The sequence below is a fragment of the Camelus dromedarius genome, chromosome 2 (genome assembly GCF_036321535.1).
Source record: "Camelus dromedarius isolate mCamDro1 chromosome 2, mCamDro1.pat, whole genome shotgun sequence".
NCBI classification, from domain to species: Eukaryota; Metazoa; Chordata; class Mammalia; order Artiodactyla; family Camelidae; genus Camelus; species Camelus dromedarius.
Window position 1 is genome coordinate 15,072,224 of NC_087437.1, and position 24,647 is coordinate 15,096,870.

General features: G+C 54.3%; 1 protein-coding gene across 4 annotated transcripts in view; it reads right to left on the reverse strand.

Moving 5' to 3' along the window:
* Positions 1-1,980: 1,980 nt before the first annotated feature.
* SLCO2A1 (solute carrier organic anion transporter family member 2A1) overlaps positions 1,981-24,647 on the reverse strand; it is a 76,775-nt gene continuing 54,108 nt past the window's right edge. The window contains exons 4-14 of one of the 4 annotated variants that reach the window (XM_031438187.2): positions 20,758-20,985; positions 19,869-19,967; positions 17,848-17,984; positions 15,947-16,025; positions 15,287-15,451; positions 14,048-14,237; positions 12,232-12,397; positions 9,811-9,974; positions 7,109-7,173; positions 5,035-5,158; positions 3,679-3,915 (exon numbers count right to left, since the gene is read on the reverse strand). In XM_031438187.2, coding sequence (XP_031294047.1) covers positions 3,795-3,915; positions 5,035-5,158; positions 7,109-7,173; positions 9,811-9,974; positions 12,232-12,397; positions 14,048-14,237; positions 15,287-15,451; positions 15,947-16,025; positions 17,848-17,984; positions 19,869-19,967; positions 20,758-20,985 — 1,538 coding nt within the window. In that variant the 3' untranslated portion in view covers positions 3,679-3,794. Of the gene's footprint in view, positions 3,916-5,034; positions 5,159-7,108; positions 7,174-9,810; positions 9,975-12,231; positions 12,401-14,047; positions 14,238-15,286; positions 15,452-15,946; positions 16,026-17,847; positions 17,985-19,868; positions 19,968-20,757; positions 20,986-24,647 lie in introns of all 4 variants that reach the window. The other 3 variants (XM_064491303.1, XM_064491298.1, XM_031438109.2) reach the window with 3 other exon arrangements.

Below are 24,647 nucleotides of genomic sequence, written 5' to 3' on the forward strand. Positions count from 1 at the left end.
CACACAGCACCTGCCAACCCCTCTGGGAATCTGTAATATAATATTTTAATATCAACTTGATACTGACTAGATCCAGCCCCAAACTTAGCTGTATCTCTCCATCTTCGAGGACGGTTGGAGAAAATCACAACGTGGCTTCGTGAGAATCTCCCAAGCGAGAATCTGCTAACCCGTCACCAGGTGGAGGTGTCCCCTTGAAGGTCTGTCTGTGTGCAGCCCTCTCGGGGCCTTTTCTCCTGATGGCCTTTTTTCCCTTTGTCCCTTTTCTCTGTGACTTTCTTTTGACTCTGGGTGCGATAGGGCTGACGCTGCCTTGGTTAATGAACAGTTGTAATGTTGTGACCTGAATAGAAGGTGGGTAAGTGAAACACTACCTGGCTCTCTCCACCTCCATCACCCACTTCCCTTCACCCTCAGTAGATGCCCCCACCTGCCCCTGGCGGTCCAGTGAACTCCCGTGGGAACAGAGGCACTTCCACCCGCCTCCAATTTCAGAATAAGCTGGAGCTGGAGCAGACAGACAGGGCTGGACAGCCTGGTTTGAGTCCAGGTCTGGCTAGTTATTTGCATAGAGTTGACCCCAATGGTTACTTCCTTGATTGCAAATTCCTCATCTTCAAATGGGGCTTGAAGACCAGTCTGGCCTCTACCATGGGGCTATGGGAAGGATCACTCCAGAGGGCTTTGGGCCAAAGGATAATTTATGACAATATGGTGTTTAATTATCACTGCATTTTCTCTCTCTGGAGCCAAGAAAGGTCAAGGAAGGATGCAATTAAAAGGTTCCTGCAGACTCTTCCTTTCCTTCCTTTTCGTTCATCCCTTGAGGGACTGGGAGAGGGAGTGAGGCAGAGGGCAGGCTTCCTAGGACTGGACGTGGCAGGGAGCATGGCTGGGGTGTGCCCAGGGAGCTGGCCCTAGTCTTGGGATCTGGCCTCTGCAGGGTTTCCAGGCTCTGGGGAGAAGCAGGGCTGACAGGGGGCCTCAGACTGGGAACGGACCAAAGACCCCCGGTGGCAGGATCCAAGGACCTGTGGATGGCTCTGGGAGCCAGGCCCAAGGCTGGTTGATACTGAATTTCCAGGCAGCCAGCAGCATGAAGGCTTGAAGTCAGACACAACCGATTTAAAGAACTAACTGTGACACATTTCGCACTCCCAGGCTTGAATTCCCCTCTCAGAACTGGTGAGAACCTAATATAAATGTGAGCTCTTGCACCGTCTTCTGAGCCCACTGGCCCCTGATGGCAGCCACCCAGGAGATCAGATTCACCCTGTCCACATCCACTCACATCTGAGCTAACCAAAGGCCTACTGAGTGTCAATGTCTCGGTGGTCTAAGCATAAGTGGGCGTCCCTGACGCTCTGAGGACCCACCACACTGGGTTTGACCACCACCCGCATCAGCCTCACACAAGGGGCCGGTGAGAAGTGTCACTCCTGGGTCCCCCTCAGACCTAAATAAATAGCCCTGGAGCTGGGTGGAGAGGGCTGGGAGCCTGCTTTAACAACACCCTCTACGAGAGTCTGACACTCAAGGAGGCTTGTTAAGCTTTGCTCCAGACATGAAATGAAGGTGAGTGTTACGGTCCCTGTTGGCAGTTGGAAAGATTTGCTGCGGAAACAGCAGGATTGGCTGTGACCAAGTGATCGGTGATGATTATGACATTAGTTCTGTTCTGTATCGTGGACTTAGCTGTTCGTGTCCAACCCCACTTCTGCACAGAAACTCAAGGGCAGGGATCAGGTCCCCCAGAGCCCTGCACCGTGGGCATTTGACAGTCCCCTGCAGAGATTCACTGACCAAACAAAAGGTGTCTGCTGCCTGCTCTGTACCAGGCTGATGGGTTGAGTTGTGTTACCTCCCATCCCCCCAGCCGTGGGCCCCTGAGGGTCGTGTCACGGCATCCCCTCTGGCCAGAGGCACAAGTTCTGTTGGCTCTCTGACAGATATACATGACAATGCAAATTCATGACCAAGTTACATCAGTAGCAAAATTATAATATATTAATAGCAATATCATAATAGAATAAAGGCTTCAGAGGGCAACCATCTTCCAGAATCTAAAGGTTGGCATTCTCTGTTGATGAGCTCAGCTGAAGGCAGCGCCTTCAGAATTTGGTTAAATTGCAGCGAGAAGGACCAGGATTAGTCGCAGGGAATCATTTTCCAAGCAGGACCATTTTAAAGGCTGACACTGGCCCCTGAGGTTGCATAGAGCCTCCCTTCCTGAGTGAGAGCTTAGGAAACAGAGCTGGTGGCTTTGGAATCAGGTTGTCTGTAGCGGTGGCCTTCACAAAGACTTTGGTCCCATGGCAGAGTGGCCATTGACATTCTACCATATGAGGCCTTCCCCAAAGTGGCTTCTGGAAGGGTCTTCCAAGAGGAGAGGCACTCAACAGCTCCATTCACCTGTGACCATGACCAACGGCCAGCTGCCCCAGGGGACAGGGTGAGTCAGCTCTCTGTCTCTGAAGGCCAGGTGTGGGCTCAGTCCATCTCTGGTTCCTGCTGTGAATCCCCCGCGTTGCCCAGCAAGCCCTCTCTACAGATGGAGGGCGGGGAGGCGAGACCACAGGGAAGCTCAGGGGAGAACCACACACTAGCGCTGCCTTATACAAAAGTCAGTCTCCAATAAATAAAGTATTTGTGGATGAAAGGCCTCCTTTGTTGGCTTCTAACTCTGAACCTCCACCCCACAGCAGCAGCGCCTCTCTGCCCTGGGGGGTTGAGAAGAGGCTGAGAAATGTTGACGATTATAACAGGCATGTTGGGAACCCGGGAAGTCACCTTCTGAGGCCTGTCCTTTCTGGGCTCAGCTGGCCGTCCAGCTTGGCAGCTTCTGACAACCTCTCGGTTTCGGCACTTGTTTGGCTGACATCTCTGACCACCTCTTTACTCCACGACCCACAGGCTAAGTCCAGACAGGGGAGCCAGTGTGAAGCCACGGTCATCTGCACCCGAGGAAACTTGGGGAGGGTCTTCCCATCACTTTGAGAGGAGGAGTCTTGTCTTCACACTGTGGGGCGGGGGTGGCATCATGGCCACCCACAGCCTGCCTCGGCTTCCCCAGGATGTGGCTTTCCCAGTTTGAGAAGTACCCCCGGAAAGACAGATAAATGTGCGCAGAGCCGCGCACGGCAGGGTCCAGAGTTCATGGGAACAGCACTTGGATGACCCATTCTCAGGGTGTCTTAGTCCCAGTTCTGGTGCCTGAGTGTGGGTGAGAGAGGGCGCAGCTGGCTGACCACACTTCCCAACCCGGCAGTTCCCAAAGTGGCCTCTCGGGGCAGGGAGCGAGCATCTGAGGGGAAGGGAGCCAGCCCCTCCTGGGGTCTGTGCTGGTGCTAAACCCAGATGCAGAGGCGGCTGAGCCAGGCTACCCCTAGGCTGGTTCGGGCCAATAATAACTCAGCCCCTCACTTCTTCCTCTGGGCAGAGACCCAGAGGTCTCCCCACTTAGGAAACCACCCCCTGCAGGGTTGGTGGGGGACAGAGCTGCCTCAGTGAGCATCCTCATCGGGCAGGGTGAGCCTGGGCCTCTGGGGGCCCCTCCCAAGGAGCCAGGGAAGACCCAGCCCTCCAGCTCTGTGCCCACCGGGCCCAGGTGCACAGCAGCCCTAAGGGACCCTAGGGGTGGGGGTTTTGGGAGGAGGGGACAGGGAGGGAAAATGGCAATGGGGTTTTCTTTCTTATTTAGGAAACAAAAAGGAGACGCCATGTTAACATTAGTAATATAGGCAGGTGTGGGGCAGGGTCCGCTCCCGCAAGCAGGGCGCGGGCCGAGGTCACAGTCAGATGAGGCCGGCAGCCTTGTCCTGCACATTGTACTCCTTGTTCTTCTTCACCCGCCAGCTGATGAAGAGGAGCAGCAGCGTGCCCAGGGCCTTGTAGCCCACCTGCAGGCCCAGGTACCTGGGGGCAGGAGACGGGACCGCTGAGGGGTGTGGAGGCCCTGGGGCCTGCATCCCAGGGCCAGGGCCACCAGGAAGAGTGGCATCATTGTCACAGTGGCCTAGACAGTGTGTCGTCACCACCCAGGTAAGGACCCGACCCCAGCCAGGTGGGGACCAGGTGGGGACCGCTTTCCTCATTGTTTTTATCCTCAAGGGTACAAGCCTCCCAGGGACTGGGCGGGGAGTAGACATGGAGCACCCAGTGCTCCTCATCCCTGCCCTGGCGCCCCCCAGAGGGCCAGAGGCAACACTGCAGCCTCAGCCAGCCTGCAGGGTCCCAACTTCCCAGCAGAGCCAGAAGGAGAGGGTAGCTTCCCGCTGCCCTCTCGGCCGACCCTCTCCCGGCCTTCTATGCCACTCCTACAGCACTTCCAGACCCCATGCAGCCCCTCGAGCCCACTCTCCCACGGTTGCTTTTTGTTTGTTTGTTTTCATGTTTTTGTTTTAAGTTTTTTGAGGGGGAGGTAATTAGGTTTGTTTGTTCGTTAATTAATTAATTAATGGAGGTACTGGGAATTGAACCCAGGGCCTTGTGCATGCTAAGCACATGTTCTACAATTGAGCTATACCCCCACCCCCTACCTCACTGCTTCTGTCTGCATGAGGCAGCAGGTGAGGTGGCCATAAGGGGTGCAGAACTCAGGGGCGCTGCAGCTGGGCTCGGACACCTGAGGCAGGTTGCACCCACCTGCCCTTGGCCTCTGCAAGGAGCCAGGAAGGGCCACCTCTTTCTGAGCAGCAGGAGGCTGGCCTGGCATCATCACTGCACAGCCATGGCTTCTCCCTTGGGCTCCAGCCACCCTCTGTCCCTTTGACAAAACTCTTTCTGCTGCTGTCCCTCCCAAGAGCCAGGGGGGATCACAGACAGGGGGCCACATCGGAGCAGCCCCTGGGGCTTGTTTCTTGGACGGCTCTCTGTGAGCCCCAAAATGCGTGTCACTGGTGGCCCCCGCTCCCTGCCCATGGCAGCACCCCTCTGGTCCTCCCAGTCAGAGGCCTGACAGCTCCCTGACTGCTAGAGCAGACAACTGCCCTCAGCTCGGGCCTGGGGCCTGGCCTGGGCACGCGGGGCCCTCACCTGTCTCGGAGAGCATCGTTGTCGTAGTAGGCGCAGGCCCCTCGCCTCCCTGAGCACTGTGAGCTCCACCGGATGCAGGAGTAGTCGATGGTGAGGCCGTAGAGGGCTGGAGACGGCAGCCAGGCTGGCACCAGCGGGAAGAGAGTTCAGAGAGCCCAGGTCACACGGTGCTGCTGTCGGCGAGCCCCACCCACATCCCTTGGCGCCCCTGCACGGCTCACATGCATGAGGGCAGCTCTGCCCCACCCCAGGATCCACAGCAACTTTGCAAAGCAGAATAGCTTTCCGTGAAGCCTGAATTACTCTCTCACTTGAGTCTTAGGAGAGAAAAGAGACCTGAGCCATCCTTTCGGGGCCATGTGAGTCACAGATGTCACCGTGCGCCAGCTCAGACAAATTACACAGTTCCCCTACTTGGAATCAGCCCAAGTGGAGCCGTGCTGGGCTCCACTGGGTGGCAGGAGGCTCCTGAGAGCACGAGTCCTTAAGGCCTCCCAGCAGCCGGGAGGTGGGTGGGCGCCCTCATTTTAACAGGGAGAAAGGTGGGCTCGGCCGGCTTACCACGGCGTAGCAGGGCGGGATCAGGGCTGGACTTTGAACTCTTGTTTTTGGAAGTTTGAGTCCCATGTTCTTCCACTAGGCCAAGCTGCCCTGCTGGCTTAGACAACACCCTCCGAAGACCCTCAACACCCTGGCTGCTCAGAGCCTCTGCCCCAGGCCCCCTGAACTTCCACACTGCTGAGAGGTGAGACCCAGGCCCTACAGCTGCCAAATACTCACACCAGCCCCTGCATCCTTAGCCACAGTTCTGGGCAGACCCTGGACTGGGGAGCGGCTTGGCTGGATCCACACCTAGGCCAGGCCACCCCATTCTCAGAACCACTGTGCTGAGAACAGCCTCCCTGATTCTGTTTAGGACCCTGTGAGATGCTGCTTTAGAGGAAAGGAAGAGGCAGTCTTCTGCTGCGGCTCCATCCAGAAATGAGAACCTTCAAGAACCAGCCTCTCTTCTCAGACCCTGCTGATTCCCGAGTCTCCAGGTTAATTAGGGGTAGAAACTGGCCACAAGAACTGACCTTCCTGAATGATGTTCCCTGAATAGAAATAAAGTCCAGAGAAATGTTCAACCACTGAAAAAGCTGGTTCACTCCTCACCCAACACCTTGCACAACCTTGGTTGGAGAGGGCCCCCTGGGGCTTGCATGCAGCAGGCCCCAGGAGAGACGTCTCCCCAGAGCGATCCCGGAAGCCACTGCGGGGTCAAGTGCAGACCAGACTGTGGGCTCCACAGGGATTTCAGCGTTCAAGGTCAGAAAGTGCGCCGTGATCGCAACAGAAGTCCCTCCACTGCAGCCACCAGACTCCCCACGGCCATGTGGGCCCCCGGGTCTTTAATAAACGTGTCCAGTCCTTTTACTTTGAGTACCTGTCACTGCAGGGTCTCCACGTTAGTGTGCTGTGTTTAATCTGGTGCCTGTAAGTGTCTAGAAGGGACAGTCTAGCATGAGCCATCTGGGAAAGGCCCGCAGTGTCCCCACTCCCAGGGAGGGGACCCCGCACTCAGCTCACACTCCCTTCCACGCACACAGCACCCTTCCTCCGTGGGCTCCAGGCTGCTGGAGAGCATGCAGGGTTGCCGGCAGAGGTCCCCGCTTTGCTGAATTGAGGTGGGAGGAGTGGGTTTTGTAAAATGGAAGGGAAGCCAGGGCAGGGCTCTGCAGCTGTTCTGGCTGGGACAGGAATACGAGGTTTTTGTTCCTACAGCGAATTCTTGGAGAGAGATGAAAAAACACCTGCCTTCAACGTGCTCTTAGACATTCTCCACTGTGTCCACTTTTCCTTTTTCTTACATAATTTAGTTTGGAATTAATGTCTGAGATGGAATCTTTCCTAACCTCAAATGACAGGGAAACCGCCCATACGGGGTTTGGCATTTGCTGTTGCGTTGGTACAGCTTCTCTTTACAACAGAGATGAGATGGGGCTTTCCCCCATCCGCGTCCTGCACTGCACAGCCCTCCGATTTCCCCTCACCTGGGGTCACTCGTCAGGAAGGGCGCGTCTGCAACACTTACCCAGCAGACGCATCAGCAAGAACTGCACCCCGATGGCAAATGACTTCTCCTCCTGGTTCACCACGCTGCCAAGGAAAACAGGCAATCAGCAGCGGGAGGACCCAGAGCTGTGCCTTCCCTCCGTCAGAACCTGCCCTCGCGTGGCCTGTCTGGCTTCCCCTTGGCCAGCGCTTCTGTTTTTGGTTTCAGAGATTCTCAGAGCAGGATGGCTGGACCAGCCACATCTGCATCCCTGGGAACGTGTTGGAGATGAACATTCTCAGGCCTTGCCTCAGAGGACGAATTGGACACTCTGGCGGGGGGCCCGGCAGTCTGTGTCGCGAGGAGCCCTCCGGGAGAGTCTGTGCACACTCAGGTCTGGGAACCACTGGTTGAGGGAAAGCATCTGGGGCTGAGGTGACAGTAAGGAGGGAAACTCAGATCTCGGCGTGGGTTTTGTGTTACTTCCATAGTTCTGCTAGCAAACGGGAAAGGGACCCTCTTTCAGTTTCTCAGAATGCCCACTGGGGTGGAGCAGGGGAGAGGTACCTGCTGGGATCCCCCCAGTGGAAAGCGCCTCAGATCTCAATCTAATGGACGCGCCCTTTACTGCCCACAGACCCCTCCTTTGGCCTAGTCCACAGCAGACCTTCCATGTTGTGGTCCTTAACCCCAGGCAGACTCCCTGCATTCTCAATCAAGTGGGTCTCGGGAACCTCAATTTGGTTCTGATGGAGATCTTGGGCCCCTCCTGGTCTCTGCCCCTTCAGCCCTGAATTAACACTGGCCCGCTGACCACCCCCTCTCCTGACATGTTTCCGGCAAACCTTCACTCCCAACCTGTATTTCTGTGCCTGGCCAGGGGCCAGGATGGACACAAAGGAGGCTCCTGTCACAGACAAAGTCATCTTTAAACCTCAGCTTCTCCACATTACACAGCATCCACTCTTTTCTCTTTCTCAGAGGGATTTATCTTTAAACCATTTTGGGATCCTGGGGCCTCTTCTCCAGATTCAGTCCAGCCCCTGACCAGACTTCGAAGGGAGAGGTTTTCCAGAAAAGCCCATCCTGTGCTCTCCCTCCCTCCTTCCCCACCACTGGGGCTTGAGCGTCCTCGGGGAAGTGATCTGACGCACCCCAACCCTCAGCCTCACTGCTCAGGGATTTCCTTATGAAATCTCTTTCTCCTATTCCCGCTCCTCGTCATGGCCACCCACACACCTGTCTAAGGATTCCTGGGTCCACCATGGTCCATCTGACGCCGGGTGCCAGAAGGGAGCCCCACAGGGGCCTTGGGTGAAGGTGCAGGTACTTGGAATGCGCGGATGGGGGCAGCAGAGGAGAGGCTGAGGTGGTGCTGGGAGAGGAATACTCCCTGGGCTCTGAGCATCCTAGGCGGTCTTGCAGAGTATGCTAAGAATGCAGGATCTGACTGCTCGCTTCTGGGTCACTTCTCAGGGTCGTGGTTGCAAGGAGCAACCTCGAGGCCTGAGGACAAAATCTTCCCCTAGACCAGGCGCAAGCTTGCTCTGTACTAGCAGTGGCTCTCCCAGGCTCGGTGCTCCTCAGCTGTGACCTAACCCACTGCAGGTGAAACATACACCTGGGCCCCTCCATGTCACCCAGCAGGACTTGGCGGGGCACAGATAAATGATGCAATAGGGGGTTCACGCTGTTTGCTGTGCTGTGAGCAACAAAGTCCTTTGCCTTTGACCCAGGAGTCTCCTGGCTTCTGCCAGCATCCTTGTGAAGCAGTAACAGAAACAGGAGCTTGGTAGTTTGCAAGTTAACTTGTAAACAGGGTAAAATCCCAGACCCTCCTCATCTTCTAGCCTTCTGGGAAATAGGTCATTGCTACTTAGCTAGCTAGTAATAATAATAATGTTAATAGTGACAATCAATATGCAGAGTACCTTGTCTTTACAAACCATTTTACCATATAAACCCTCACACCCATCTTTTGAGGTCAGTATCATTAACCCACTTTCATAAATGAGAAAACTGAGACCCGGCGAGGCTGGCAACACCCAAGCACATTCCGCCAGCGTAGGGGAGAGATGGGTCTTTGACCCTGGCCCTGGGCTTCCAAATCCTGTGGTTCTCCCTCTCTGCGTGCGTGCGAGGCAGGAGAGGACAGGAGGGAGGCGAGCAGGGGGTGAGTATGCGAACTTGGTTGAAATGTTATTTCCTCCTTCACAGAGTGTGAGGTGAAGGGAGGGTCATTCGCTGTCCAAACCTCAGGGACACCTCTGCCCTCCCCCACCTCCTGCCTGGTCAGCCCCGCCCTTCTGACCTGGCTCCTAGCACACTGGACTTTCCTCATTTGCATCCTTTCCCATAGTCATCATTCTGCCCCTAGAACCTTCCTCATTTTCCTTCCTTGATTTTGTGCATCCAACTGAAATTCTCCTCCCTCCTCTCAGTTCTTTTAGGACTTAAAGATAAGTGAATCTATAGGCGAGTCCACAGTGTGGAGCCAGGTAGCCTGGCGTGGTCCCTCCACGTGCAGGACAGAAGTGCACGGACGCCGTGAGACGAGTGAGGCTGCAGTGAGGGATGTCACACGGGCCCCTGGCACTGCTGCACCAGCATTATCTCCCTGTATCACCCCAAGACCATCACACATCCGTGTCCGGAGGACTCTGAGGGCCAGGAGAGCCGAGATGGGGGCAGCTGGGTACATACAAAGTGAGGGAAGCACGGGGAAGAAGAGGCACACTCACCGCAGAACCATCATGTAGAGGGGGTTGTGAGAAATGCAGGCTATGAGGGCCACGAAAGAGATGAGGAAGACGGTCGGCAGCAGGAAGTGGGCACAGGGGATGGGGCACGGGCCGGTCTTTGCTGAAGCCGATCCCCCGCTCACGCAGCTGCAGTTCAAGTAGGTCTTGGAGGGAGAGGGAGGGAAACGGGAAACCTGCTGTTACTGTTATGCCTCCCCACACTTCAAATGCCTTCTCGCCCCTCTGCCCTGGTGATGCTGGATGCAGAGGCTGAAGAGACCAGGTGAGAGTTTCAGGTGCCCCCTGGAGCCCGCGTCTGACCACTGTTTGGGCAACAGAAATCATCTTCACCAAAAGCAGTTGACCAGGGTGGGCTGGGCTCCTCCCACAGTTCCACCCACAAGGATACACAGGATTCCACCACCAGGCGAGGCCCACCCAGCTAGGGACCAGGAGCTGGGAGGGCTCTCCTCTGGGCCAGGCCATCCTGTGCCCAGCAGTTGTGGTTTTGTGGGTTGTTGTTTTTGTTGTTTGTGTGTTTACTGCAGGGATGGTTAGGAAGATAAAAACAAGAGGAGACAGCAGTGGAAACACAGTGGAATCCACTGAGCTTCCTGCCTGAGAGGAATTCCTCCTATCTGTAAAGGATTCTGTTTCTAGTCTGCAAGTCTCACTTCCCTTGGCAGCCACTGCCAGTGTCAGGTGGCCTCAACTTCCCTCTCACAGTGTCTGATGGACCAGCCTACGACTATTCAAGTGTCAAAGCAGTTATAGAGCCAAGATTGGAGCTAATGAGCTGGTATGCTTCCTTCTATCAGACATTGGAACTACATACCCTCTTTACTTTGGCTGCTGGGAAGCTCAGAATTAAGTTATCTACACTGTTGCTGCTACTTCCCTCAGTCTGGATTTTTTTAAACATCAATATTTTTCCTTATAATTTGCTATTCTTTTTTCTTGATATGATGCTAATGGGTTTTGGTCCTGATGTGCTTGTGCTGTTATTGGAAACTTGTCAAGATTATTTCTGGAAGTAGATGAGTCAGAGGTAAGTAAATAAAGATAAGAAAGCCACAAAAGCCACCACAGACTCCTCCGGCAAGGAGGCAGCCGAGGGAGCATCCTGTCCCAATTCTCTGGCCTCCTGCTGCCGAGAACCATGCTCCTCTGCCCACACAGGTGGCTGTGGATGCAGCCTTGCCCTGTCCTCTCAGAGGAGGATAGTAATCCCTGCCTGTGGATGGGCTAGCCTTGCCCCTGCCCTCCACACAGGCTTAAAGGAATAAGACTCAGTCCTCTCCTTGGGGCATCCTCAGGGAGGACAGACTTCCCAGTGCTCACAGGAAAAGGACACCCAAGTCCTAAGCCTGGCCTGCCGGGCTCTGGCCCCTGCCTGTTCCCTGGTCAGAGCACTCTGCCACTGCCCCTCACTCCGCACCAGCCCTGGCCTTCTCTCTCTTCTACACAAGCTCATTCACACCCTGGGGCCTTGTGCTTGCCCTTCCTGCACCTGGAACACTTTACTCCCAGGTCTTCATAACATTGTCTTCTCTTGGTTGTTCAGTTCTTAAAGTCACCTCCTCAGGAAGGCCCCCAGGCACTCTCTGTCCGATTAAGTCTCTTCATGGGATGGGTTACTTTCTAAATTTCCCTTGTGCATTTATTTGGTAGAATGCAAACTTGTGAGGGCAGGGACCTGGTCTGGTGGGTTCCTTGCTGAATCCTCAGCACCGTGGCTGTCTGGTGTTCACTAAGTATTTGTTGAACAACTTGAATTGGCTTGCAGCTGGCTGATCCCAGAAGGCCGGGAGCTGCAGTGCTCAGAAGGCTGGCCAGGACCTTGCCAAGTGAGCACAGTGAATGTGGGTTGTGTGATCAGAAGACTGGTGGCTGGGAGATACCTGATCTTGAACAGATGTGCCCCAGGCTGAGGCAGGGCCCTGGGTTCTAGTCCCAGATTTGCCCCTGAACAGATGTAGACTTCAGGTCAGCTGCGGAGTGTCAGGAGGGGTGGAACCAAATGCCCTCCGTCACTACTGCCAGCTCTAACCATCCGGGGCCACACTGCAGAGGTCTTCTGCCCTTTATTTATCTGGGCCCACCCATGTGGCTCGGCAGCAAGGCCAGGGCGCAGGACTGCGACATGCCCACTAGCACCCGTCAGGGTGAGACTGGAAGGCCTCCGTGGAAGGAGTGCTCTGGCTCATTTCTGCTCTGAGCACTGTTGGGCCTCAGGAATGTGAATTTTTGGACATCAGCCAATCGTTAATTGACTTTGGGCTGTAGGAATCTGGTCATGACCTTAAAGGAGGGAGGTGCAGAGAAGATGGGTGTGTCCAGGATGCTGGGAATTAGTTGGGTGGAGCCCCGCCCATCCCCGGAGGAGCAGGCTGCGAGGACACACACTGCCCTGGCCCTTACCGCCTGCTTGGTGGCTATCGAGCTGACATTGATGTAGCTGCAGCCGGCATGGCAAGGGGAGAGGTACTCAACCCCATTGTCTCCGCAGACCGGGTGGAAGATAGAGTCCGGGCACGAGCAGTGCCTGCGGCAGGCGGGAGGCTGTGGATGTATAGAACTTGGTGTCCTGCTAACAAAACAGGAAACGGGAATCAAACAAAGCAAGACCAAAGGAAAACCTCTCCTTTCCAGCCCAGTGTGAGTTCCCCGCCTGTTAGTGTGCCTGTGCGTCTCTGTTTGTCTTGGGCCAGCGCCACCCAGGGATCCGAATTATGCCTCTTGGAGCCAACGGGGAGTTTGACGCTGGCCTGTGCTCAGGGCCCCTCTCCATTTCTTCTACCAGGAGGAGCCTGAACCTATCAACTAGTTGTTGGAAAGTCTCGGTTGACAAACCCCTTACTGTAGAAGGGTCAAGACAGCCAACCAATCAGGACTCTGATGAGACAGATGGCAGGTGCTATGGGAGAGTCATGGGCGATATTTCCCTTCCCTTCTCTTTCATCTGGGCTTGGGCTGCGGCCCCTTGAGGCCATTCAGGGTCTAGATGGCTCCTGCCTCTGGGTCTACGTAGCCAGTGTCCAGGTCACTCCATCCCCCAAGCTTCAACCAAGGGGTTTCACTGGCTGATCTCATCAGTCTCATTGTCCCCCATATCTGAAATTCAGGATCTTCTTTGGGGAAAGTTGGGATAGGAGGCCGATAAACCACAGTTTGGAGCTTTGCTGAAATTATAATAAAATTATACTAATGCCAGTTAACAGTAATGGAGCATCTCTTAATGCCAGGCACTGCGCCCGAGGGCTGTTCATGCACCGTCATCACTGTAAGTCTACAATGAATGACACTCCTTTTGTGAATGAGAAAACTGAAGATCAGATAAGTTAAGAAACTCTCCCCAACTAATAAAGAACAGGGCCAGAACCAGAAGCCAGTCTGATGACAAAGCCCTGGGCTAACCTCCCAGTGAAAGCTTTCTTGGTCTCTCAACTCACAGTCAAAACACCAATACTAACGGGGGGAGGGGGCGTTCTGGGGGACCCTCCCTTCCCTCAAACCCACCAGGGACAGGAGAGGTTCTTTCACAGTGAAAGACAGAGGAAACAACAAGGCTGAAAAGTAAGGCATCTCCAAGTGTTGCCACCTCATTAGGCAAAATCTAAAAGAAGAGGTGTTGAAAGGTGGCTCCCAGTGGAAAAAAAGTTAAGTGCTCCTTCTCAGCACCTCCCCTCCTGGGCCTCAAAGCCCTTCCTGAACACGAAGCCAGACCTAAAACTTAAAACCCTGCTGCCTTGTGCAAACCGACAGGTGTACTTTACCTGCCCTCTTCCTCACCTGTCCTAATTTTTCAAGTCTGCCATCACTTTCATTGTTCTTTCTCAGATCTTTTCAAATCCCCATCTCTCATCTTTCTTTGGCAGTTCAATGAGACCCTGTAATTCTAGCCAGTATAGAGCTGATGCTAAACATAGCTATTTCCTGGTTCCTGAGGCTCACAGCCCTACAGATTTATCCTGAGACCAAACCAGTTCGTTTCTGGTGCTTCTAAAAAAACAGAACCCTAACCCTGATTGCTGGTGGTCCACTAGGACTCCCTGGTTTCTTCTCATAATTGAGCATACTATTCAAGACCTGATTTTCTCTTTCACCACATAAGAGATAAGGTCAAAAGAGGAAAAGAAGAGAGGAGAGTGGAAGAAGCAGAAAGGAAGATGTGTGGCAGCCACATCTGGGTTCTGGCCTCAGCAAAGAGCATCTCCTCACCATTGGCTCCCATTACCTGGGGGGATAGACCTCTGCCACAGTGGGGGTGGAGCACCCCATGAAGAAGAGAGGGGCACAGAGGATCATGGAGATGGTGATGATGGTGGCGGCCACTCGGGGAATGGTTTGCAGAGAGAAAACGAAACGCTTCATGAGGATTCCTCCAAACAGCATCCCCAAGGCTGCAGCAGGGAGGTTCACAGCACCTAGAGATAGAAAGAAACTGGTCTGGGTGTACAGGCCTCGGAGTGGGTGGGGCTACCCACAAAGCTGGACCACAGAGAAGGGGGCATGGTCTCCTGAAAGGACATTTGGTATGTTTTACTGCAGTAACTGCAAAAACCAGATGTCATTAACTGAGCATCTACTATTTGCACGTTGACAGTTCTCTTGACATGGAGGCTTGCCCTACCTGTGCAAAGAATAAAGAAAGTGGGGCCCTTGCCAGAGGGATGTGGGCAGAATGTGCATTTATGAAGCACCTTTCATTACCTGTCCCCTCACTGCATCCTTACTATGACCACACGGGGTTAGCAAGACACTGGTGGTGCCTCCTGCCTGATGTGCTAGACAGAGGCCAAAGGCTAGAGGGGTGAGGTCACAGCCAGGAGCCACACAAGAGGTCAGAGGACCTTGACCACATCCATATGGTCAAGCTCACCTGTGAACTGGGCCCCTTAATTCACTTGGGCACTTGGTGGGACCACATTAGTGCTTCTAAGCCTCAGCTGCAAAAAACACTGGTGCTGGATGCTGGCCCCCCCACAGAGATTCTGCTTTCACTGATCCAGGGTGGGGCCTGGGTGTCTGCATGTTTTAAAGCTCTCCAGGGGAGCCTAAAGTGCAGCTGGGGTTGGGAATCACTGGGCCACATACCCCTCATCCAGGTGAATGTCTTCAAATCCTTGGAGAAGAAGGAAAAAAACCCAGAGGCATTTTTCTTAACCCCCAATTCAATCCTCTCTTTCCTCTGTTGCCCCAGTGATGTCAGGCCCTTTGGGAAGCAGTCAGGCCTTCAGCCTCTCTGAGAAAGACAGCCCTCCTCCACCCCAGCCTCCGCCCACTCCTGCCTGGAATGATAGGGACCCAAGAAATCTGCCAAGAACATTCTAGATTGCCAACCAGGAAAAATGTCCTTAAAATTCTTTCTCCTGGGCAAGAACCCTATGGCTCCTGTCTGCGTCCGGTCTGGTCACGCCTGTCTCTGGATGGGCGACAGGAGGGCCCAGAGCCGGCAGTGCCCGGGGGAGCTCACCGATGAGGAGGTTGGCATAGGCTGCAGAGGCACCGTACTGCTTCTCCAGGAACTTGTTGAGGAAGGTGGAGAGGCCGGCAATGACGGAGGAGAATGTGCACTGGGCCAGGACCACCAGCATGAAGAGCGGGTTCACCAGGAGCCGCAGGAAGATGCGGGGAAAGCCTGCGGACAGACTGTCGTCAGGGCCGGGCCTCTGGGCAGCGGTCACCCTGGCCGCCCCCAGGCGGCTCCCCTCTCTCCTTCAGCGCAGAATCCAGCGGCCGGAGCAGTCCAGCGGCCAGTGGGGGGACACGGCCACTCAGACTCGCACTCAGCCTGCTTATGGGCTAAATAAAATGAGGATGGGCCTGGAAGAAATCAGGCGGCGGGTGGATAGAAATAGAACAAACACGGGAACATTCTCCTCATGTGATGGCCGCCTCCACAGGAAGGGAGGAGAGAGGAGAACGTGGGCCAGACCATGGGGCTGGGGCTGCCTCTGCCTGCGTGTGGGTCTCCTGCCCTCGGCAAAGCAGCAGTCACCAGAACCCCCTGAGGGAACGGCCAATTTTAGACCACCCGCTCTTCCTGTGCCTCGCCACACCCTATACCCCACGGGCTGGGCTACCCTTGACCGTCCCCCCACCCCCACCCCCAAGCCAGCCGTCACTCAGTTACGTTTAATGAAATCCAGCAGGGAGCTTCTTGACTTGGCCTTCTCCATCTTCCTTGCCTCATCCGTGATGGCAGGAGTCCTCTGAAGGCAGCAAAGGGGCTGAGTGTGAATGGCCCAGGTTCCCCGCAGCCACCCTTCCCTGGGCTCTTGATCTTGCTGGTCTTGGTGGCCCAGGGCTGGGCAGCGGTCAGCTACCCCAGGTGGTGGTGGGGGGCACTGAAAGCCATCACCACCTGCATGTCGGTGAGCCTAGTGCTCTGGCTCCGACCAGAACGCATCCACGCCATTGCCTTCCAAGGCAGCCTTGGGCGTATCACTTTGTATCTGGTTGCTGACTGATGCCAAAGGTATCTGAGTGGACCTCACTCCTTGACTGTCTGTCATGGCCACTGACATGTCCTCAGACATGTTCTTCCCTGTCCTCAGATTCCAGGGGCTGCTGGCTTCTGAGACACTTGGGTCTAGAACGACCTCTGTTCCCAGATTTCTCTTTCAGTCTCCCCTGTGGAGTCCCTGCTCCAAAAGTTGAGTCCTGCTCACAGCTCTGACCTGGCTCTAAGCCTGGACTTTATGTGCAGAGCCCCTCAGTGAACTCACCAACCACTTCTGAACTCATCAGCTGCAGCCTGAAGCCCCAGCTCTGAACCACCATACCTGCGCTCAGACACCATTAAGAACCCCTGGGGAGACTCATCACAGGCCCAGGAGCTCCCGTTCATTTAGGGCTCACTCCACAGTGGGCACCATGCCTGGTGTCCCACACACATGGTCCCATTCCTCACAGCCTCCTCCAGAGACACGTGCTCTCCCTCGTATCTTAGAGGAGAGGAAACTTAGGAGCAAGGAAACTTGCCTAAGGTCCCTTAACTAGTTTATAAGTAGCAGGGCTGGATTCAAACTCAGGTTTACCTGACTCCAAAACCACCATAATATGCTGCCAACCTCTGAAATTCTTCCCTAAGACAAGCCAAGAAGCCCCTCCCCCATCGCCCCTCACCCCCAAGCTGGGTCTGGATCGCACACACCTCACTGCCTAATGTCTAGCTCTGCCCCTGGCTCTAAACTTTGGTACAAACTTTAGCTCCTCTTCTCCAGTCCTGCTCACTGCTCAGTCCTTCTTGGCTCCGCCTCCAAGAACATCTACCCCTGCCTTTGTCTCAGTTGTCTGGGAGCCACTGCCCTGGTCCTCAGCTGCAGCCCCCATCTCTCCACTGGCGTCATCAGACCTCCAGCTTTCATTCCTTCCCGACTGCCTGACCTCAACTCGACCCAGCTGCCATATTGTCACCCAAGTGGTCACCATTCACTGCAGCGCCTCAGAACTTCACAGGATCAGAACAAGGTTTAGAACCATCAGCCTAATGTCAAGACCCCCACCCAGACTTCTCCCTGTTTTCCATTCTCAGCCTTCCCTGATTTTTTTTCCCCAACAGAGATGACTGGAAGATGCATGGTAGGTCAGTCTGCCCAAAATACGTTCCACTCTCACACTCCTCAGCACTCGAGTCCTCTCCTGACTCAGTCTTTTAGAATTAGACATGATGGGCCCCATTGAATGCAAATGTCAACTGCATGAGGTTACATATTCGGCTTTTATTGGCTCTTAACCCTTTATCCCACTTTAGATGAACTCAGTGGTTCCCAAACTACATTCCCTGGAGCCCTCCTGATCCCTGGGATGCTAACATGGTAAGGGAACACTGATGTGACACCATCTTTTGGAAATTCACAAGCACTCTCACATCTTAAAGCCTCTGAGAAGTCCTGCATCATGAAACTGCTTTACGTTTTACCGAGAATTTACTTAACTTGCTGTAGCTTCTCAGCTGTGTTTATTTTCTATACATATCTCCCTTTCTTAAACTCCTGTAACAGGTAGAACTGTGGGTTCTCAGAAGCTTACCTCCACTCCTCTGGGTATCGCTCGAGGAAAGAAAAAAAAGGGGCAAGAGGTGAGAACCAAGGAGGCTGAGGAAATGAGTAGGCCCAGCCACCAGGCTCCTATCCAACGAGGATCTCTAGGGCTCAAGTTGACTGCAGCTGAAGAGAAAGCAAAGGACACAGTGTTTGTTGGATGAATGCATGATTTCACGTTACTAGAAAGAGACCCTCTGATCAGGGGGACCTCTCTTCCCACCCTGGAGAAGAGGTGAGCCTTGAGCTAGCACCTTGGTCAAGACAACACTCCTCTCCAGGCCATTCTGGTCTTCCCAGAGAACAGAGGCCACTGGGAAGATCATTGAGGTTAACCTTGGCTTGTCCAAGGTTAAGGCTAGCAAGCGCCCTTCCATTGGTTAATTTCAAACCTATGTCTCCGCGGTGTCCAAACCTGCACTCAATCACTGAGTGCTACTGCCTCCCAATTTTATTGCTCCCTAAGAAAGGAGGCTTCATAATCTTCAGATGCTCAAAAAAACCCAACCATCTACAGAGTGGGCTACCAGGCCTCCGAAAGAGATTGCTTTCTCCTGGCAAGTATCCATCCACATCTAAGGGTCTGCCATTGTGTTTCTCTTTGTAAAGAAACTACATGGGCATGGAAGGAGGGAGAAGGTAGCAGAACGGCCCTCAGCCCAGCCCTGTCCTGGGGTACTGTCCCCGGGGGCCCAGGGGCTCCGTTGCTACTCTCTGGGCAACTCAGAGCCAGGTAACAACTCAGGAAGTGCCAGCGAAGGGTGAAGATGGCTTGACCCTGAGCAGAGAGCTGCCCCGTCAGTCCATGCCCTTTCATTTGAACTACAGGTGGATGATGCTGAGTAGGTGAAATCATGGCCAGACAGTGCCAGGGACAGGAGTCTGTGGACTCTGGCAGCATGACTGGGTTTAAGGCCTGACCACATTCTTTGTGAGATGGGCAGGCTCTGACCTGTGTGCTGGACACTGGAGGCTTCTTACTCCTGAGGGTCTGGCTGAGACCTTCCTTCCAGCCATATCTTCCAGCTGCTGGGAACTTATGAACCCACACCCTCTGCTTGTGATCCCCCTCTTGGCTTTGTCCAGATGGTTTCCCCACCTGGGAAGGCCCCTCTCATCACTACCTGCAGAATTCCCACCCATCCACGGGACTTGATGCAGCCGCGACCTCCCTGGGGGGCCCTCCCTGGTCACCCCACACAGGCATGCTCTTCCCGCCTTGGGGGAGGCTGGGGGTGTCAAACAACCGCTCAGCGGCTCTAAGCCCTTTCAGGATCCATCCTGGGGCGGCTGCCTGAACGGTTAACTCAGCACGTGTGCTCTTGTCTATGGATTCTATTTTCTCATCCTAAGATACACAATGGTTTAATCCATATCATTTTTTGAAGAGCTCACTCCTGTCAACCTCAATATCTATCAGGCATGTTCTAAACATTACAACAACTCTGTTTCACTAGCATCAGCTCCATTTTACAGATGAGGAAAACGAGGCACAGAAAGATGAAGATACTTGTCCAAGATCACTCAGCCAGTAAGAGGTCGAACCAGGATTTAGACACAGGCTGTCCACCGCCAGTGTCTACATGGTTAAACATGATGTTATGCCTTTCTGCATTTAAGTCATAGTCTGTGTGCTTCTTCTTTTCCCCAAAAGAGCCCTTATTAAAATTGTTTAAACAATCAAGATCACCTTAAAATCAAAGAACTGTAGAGCTGTCTTTAGTACCACCACCAAGCTGTGGTGGCAACACCTGAAGCCTCTAGGTCTCAAGGTTTGCCGGTATAACCTGGCAGCTCCCAAGGATCAGAAGGAGAGGCTGAATCAGAGGGTTTCAAAGTCCCTTTAGGCTGTCTGAGGGACTGCAGGACTGAGGGAGGGACGGAGGGAGGGAGGGAGGGAGGGAGTGGGCCAGGGAACAGTGAGCTTCATCCTCTGCCCTGATTGGCTGGGGGTTGGGGAGGCTGCCACATGGACCCGCCGGTGGGACAGGCATCCATGCACACACTCACCTGTATCCACCCTGCCGTAGTCCACAAAGATCTGCAGCATGACAGAGCCCAGCAGGTACCCGAAAGCCGGTCCAAATACAGAAATGGCAAATAAGATGGCTGGAAAGGGGAGAGAGTAAGGAGGCTGAGGGTGATTGAGATGGTGGCAGCTCTGGGCTTTCCCTAGCTGAGGGATTCCTGAGAATCCCTCATGTGTCCTCTGGCCCTGACATGTCCAGAAACACCAGTGGCATTTCCCACAGACAAGGCCAGAGTCGCTCAAGATCCTAAGACATGCAGAACCAAAGCCGTTTCACTCCAGCCAGAAGCCAGAGAGATCCGCTTGCCAGGAGGGCAACAGCCTCACCAGTATTTACAGGTGCCAGCCCGGGAGTGTGCCTGTGGACCAAGCTCCCTGCAGGTAGGATGTGGCAGCCCTGGCGGCAGCTCGTGAAACCACAGAGCCCGTGGGTGTGGTCTGTCTGGTCTGGGGTGTGGGTCCTGAGGGTGTGGCTTGTTCACAGGGAGGGATATGAGCATCTGCTATCTGCTTCGCACGTGTTTCTTTGAGGCCAACTTGTCCCTAAGTGGACAGATCAGAAGACGTGTGTGCCCAGCCTGAGCCTGGAGGACTGTCAGCAGCAGTAGGTACTGTGCCCAGCCCAGGGCCCAGTGGTCACACATATCACCTCAGGCACTCCCACGCCCCCAGCACACAGAGACTGTGGGCCCCGTCCTGCTGGTGAGGAGCCAGGGGCTGGGCTCAGCCACTCAGCCCCGATCACACAGCTAGCAGGTCCCAGAGGCGACACTCAAACCAGGTCTGTGAGATCCCCAAACCTCTGCACGCGGTGGCCGAGCCACATCAGGACCCATCCCCGCCCCACCGCCCTCTTCGAGCCCGACTCACAGATGTACAGGGGCGAGTTGTTGGGCTCCGAGAAGTCGTCCACGTAGGAGATCCCAAACGGCTGGATGGGCACCGTGCCGATGCCGGCCAGCAGCTGGGCCACCACCATGAGACCCCACATGCTGCTGGTCTCCTTCCGGGAGTCCTGCGTGCTGCTGTGGCACTTGCTGGGGGGCTGGTCCTGCCTGGGTTTCTGACAGAGCTCGGCCTGGAAGCGGCTGCTGTTCCCTGCCAAGAGAGAGCACGCGCCAGTCACGCCCCACCCACCGTGTTGTCCTGGCCTCAACAGCTGGCCTCCAGACCTGGTCTTTCTCCCAGGTCTTCTGGGAGTGGCTCCAGAAACAAAGGTGAGAGGAGGGGAGAGTGTGGGCTCCCTGCTTTGGGGGGGTGCAGTCCTTGTCTGGTGGGAGAGGCACCCTCCTCTCCCGGGGGTCCATTCCTCCTCTCCGGGTGCAGGCATGGAGGGATCAGTTCCTTCCTCCCCGGAGGCAGGATGACCCAGCTGGGAAAGGGGGGACCATGATCAACACCCGAGCTTGTCGGCCTTCAGCACCCCTGTGGGCAGCCTCAGGCTCTGGCCCCAAAGGGGTGGTTCTTTTTAGAAGGACAGAGGTCATTCTGTCCCACAGAAGATGGTGTCCCCCTGGCCTGGGATGTCCCCCCAGGGCTATGAATCCCAGAGCCCTCACTACTGGACGAACCCAGCACTGGGTCACGCTGGAGAGCCCTACTGCCAAAGGCACCAACATCTTTACCAAACCTGGCAGCTCCCAAGGATGAGGAATGTGGGAAGATGAAGGGACTCTGAGACCTTCTGGTTCAACCTCTCCTATTACAGAGGGGGAGCTGAGGCTGCACCTTGAGATCCTTCTGTGATGGCCTGTGGGCACCTGTGCCTGTGGCTGTGGGGACCTGGCCAGGCTGGACGCTGCTCCCAGGCCGCTGCTTTTAATTTGGCTCACATAAACAAACAGCACTGTCAGCTCTCCAAGGCCCTTGGGCTCTTGAGGGCTCCTTTCCATAAGATGCCTTCTTTTCCAGCCTTGTAGGGGCCAGCAGAAATCACTGACATCACTGATTCTGCTCCGTGGGGTTCAGTTTCATTCTTATTTGTGGTCCTCCCAGACTGGGTAGACCTCTGAGCTAGGGGGGCCTCAGAGCTCCACAGAGAGGAAAAATGAGGGCTGTGGACTAGATCTGCCTGTCACCCTGGACTCTGTGCAGTGCCGTTAAGCTCAGGGCTTGCCCTGGACAGTGGGGCTGAGGGTGGGGGTCTGCCTTCCTCATGGTCCTCTCCCCTCCCCCAAACACACAGGCTTCGTTCAGTTTGGCTCCACAACTCCTGTCACATACACTGGCCTTTACATAGGACACATTTGAAAACGGCCGGCTTGGGGGCTCCCCATCAATCAGGGAGACCTGTCCCAGGAAAAGCAAAGGGGGCCAAGATGTCTGTCGGGTCAAGGTCAGAGCCAACACCAGCCCTGTGCATGGAAGCTCTGTGCACCCAGCCCCGCTGGTGTCCCTCGGTACCTCCCCCTCTGGCCCCACACCCATTATCCTGCCTTTCAATGCAGGGTTCAGATAGAGTGGTCCACCCACACGGTGAAACAGGAGGCAGCCTCTTAGAATTAGGGTGAGAATGTAGCCTTATTGAAAGGGAAAGACATCTTGTAGATTCAAAAAATAACTAGTAGTTTGGAGAAGAATATGAGCCCTAATTTATAAAACTTATGCAGCCTAATTGAATATCCAGAGAACAAGTCTGGAAGATCATGGCTCCTTCTGGGTGATGGGACTGCAGTGGCCTTTGTGTGTACGTGTGCTCACCTCAGCGTACTTTCTAATTTTTCTATAACGAACACATGATACTTTGGAAATAGAGCAACAGTAAAAGCTTTTAAATTAAAAATATTCTTTCATAAGAAAATATAGCCAAAATTTAACAATGTCTTTCTCGTTTCTTGTTTCTTTGTTCCAGAACCATTGCCCCAGGCCTGCAAAGGTATGCATCACACTAGGGCCATGAATCTTGGCCCACCTCCACCATCTCTCCCTAGGGGAGTGGGGGGTGGCGCTGGGCTTTTCTCAGACTTTCGTGCTCTACTGAAGGGATCCAAGTTCTAGCGCCAGAATTTTTAAACTTCCATCTCCTGCACAGGCAGACTCTGCCAAGGCTGTGGCATACACTGTGTGCTGCTTGCAGAGGTTTCTGGCCCACCCCGCCTAAGTGGCCACTTTGGGGCAGAACTGGTATTTGAATCTATGCGTGCCTGACTCAAAGTCCTTAATGAAACCAAGTCTGAAAGGGCAGCTTTGAAAAGCACAACACACATTTTGCAGGGACGGAGGAGCCAGGCTTGGGGAGATTCCTCTACCCATCCCCAGTTACAGCCAAATGCCTGAGCCCTCTGACCTCTGTAGGTGGCTGGGACCTTACCCCTACTTCCTCCCAGGCAGAGCTGTTCTGGAAAGGGGCGGGCTGGGAGTTTTGCTGAAATCCAAGACGAAGAGATGAAACAAACGCACAGTATAAAGAGTCAAGACGTTGGTTTTGGTGAAATAAGCCAGACACAGAAAGACAAACGCTGTATGATTTCACTTAGATGCAGGATCTAAAAGAGTCAAACACATAGAAGCAGAGAGTAGAATGGTGGCTTGGGGGAGGGGGAAATGGGGAGATGTTGGTCAAAGGGTAAAAGGTTTCAGTTATTCCAGATAAGTTCTGGAGATCTACTAGACAGCATAGTGCCTATAGATAACGATACTGCGTTGTAGACTTAAAATTTGCTAGGAGGGTAGATCTTAAGTGTTCTTAATACACACACACACACATACAGACACACACACAGTAATAATAAAGGGGCAGGAGGAAACTTTGGGAGGTGATGTATTATGTCTGTGGCCGTGATGGTAGTGATGGCTTCACAGGTGCATACTCATCCCCAAACTCATCAAATTTTATACATTAATATGTACAGCTTTTTACATGTCAATCATACCTCAAAAAAGGCATTTAAAAAAAATAAATAAATTGGTTTTAGCCCTAGGTAGCTGTGTGACCTTAAGTTTCTAAACCTCTCTGAGCCTCAGTTTCCCTTGAGGCAGAGACCATAAGGTGAATGGATAGAAAGAGTCCCTGTGGGTCATTAAAGGGCTGGAAGACTGTGGTTCCAGAAAGGGGCACAGGCCTGAGTAACTGGACCCAAGGGTCAGTCAGTGTGGCTGAGGGCTGTCCCTGCCCTCTGGTAGGAAGGCTGGGGTGACTCAGTGATGCTCCAAGGGCCTGATTCTCAGGATCGTCATGTTAGTCTGGAAGCACAAAACTGTTAAATGTTCCTGCTGAGAAAGAGACCATGAGTGGCCCACCCGTCACCACACAGGAACCCTTCCGCCAGCACTGCCCCGGGTCCAGCACTCAGACACAGGGGTGTGGTGCTGGCAGTCTCACGCCCACCCCTAGGGTGGCTGTGGGCAGGCAAGGCCCAGAGATATTGGAAGGGCTGGATTGGGAGCCTGAGACCCAAGTTCTCATCGTGATCTGAGACTCTCATGTCAGTGATCTTGACTTTGAAAGACCTCAGAGGACTTTGGGGAAGGCGTCAAGCACTGCAGAGGGTGGGCGGTTGCCAGAGGGCCAGCGGGCCAGTGTCAGGCTCACAGCTCACGCCGTGCACTCACTTCAGCAGCCACACAGGACACCCCAGAGGCTGAGCGTGCACCCGCCCTGGGCTGTGCCAGACCCAATGGTTCAGGAAGGAGAGCAGAGCAGCTGCGAGGCCTGGGAAACCCTCCCTCCGATCCTCGCTGCCAAGTGCAGCTGCACAGTCCCGCAGCCCGGCTCACTTCCCTCTGCCAATTCTCACTGAGTTGATGCACATCTAAAGGGC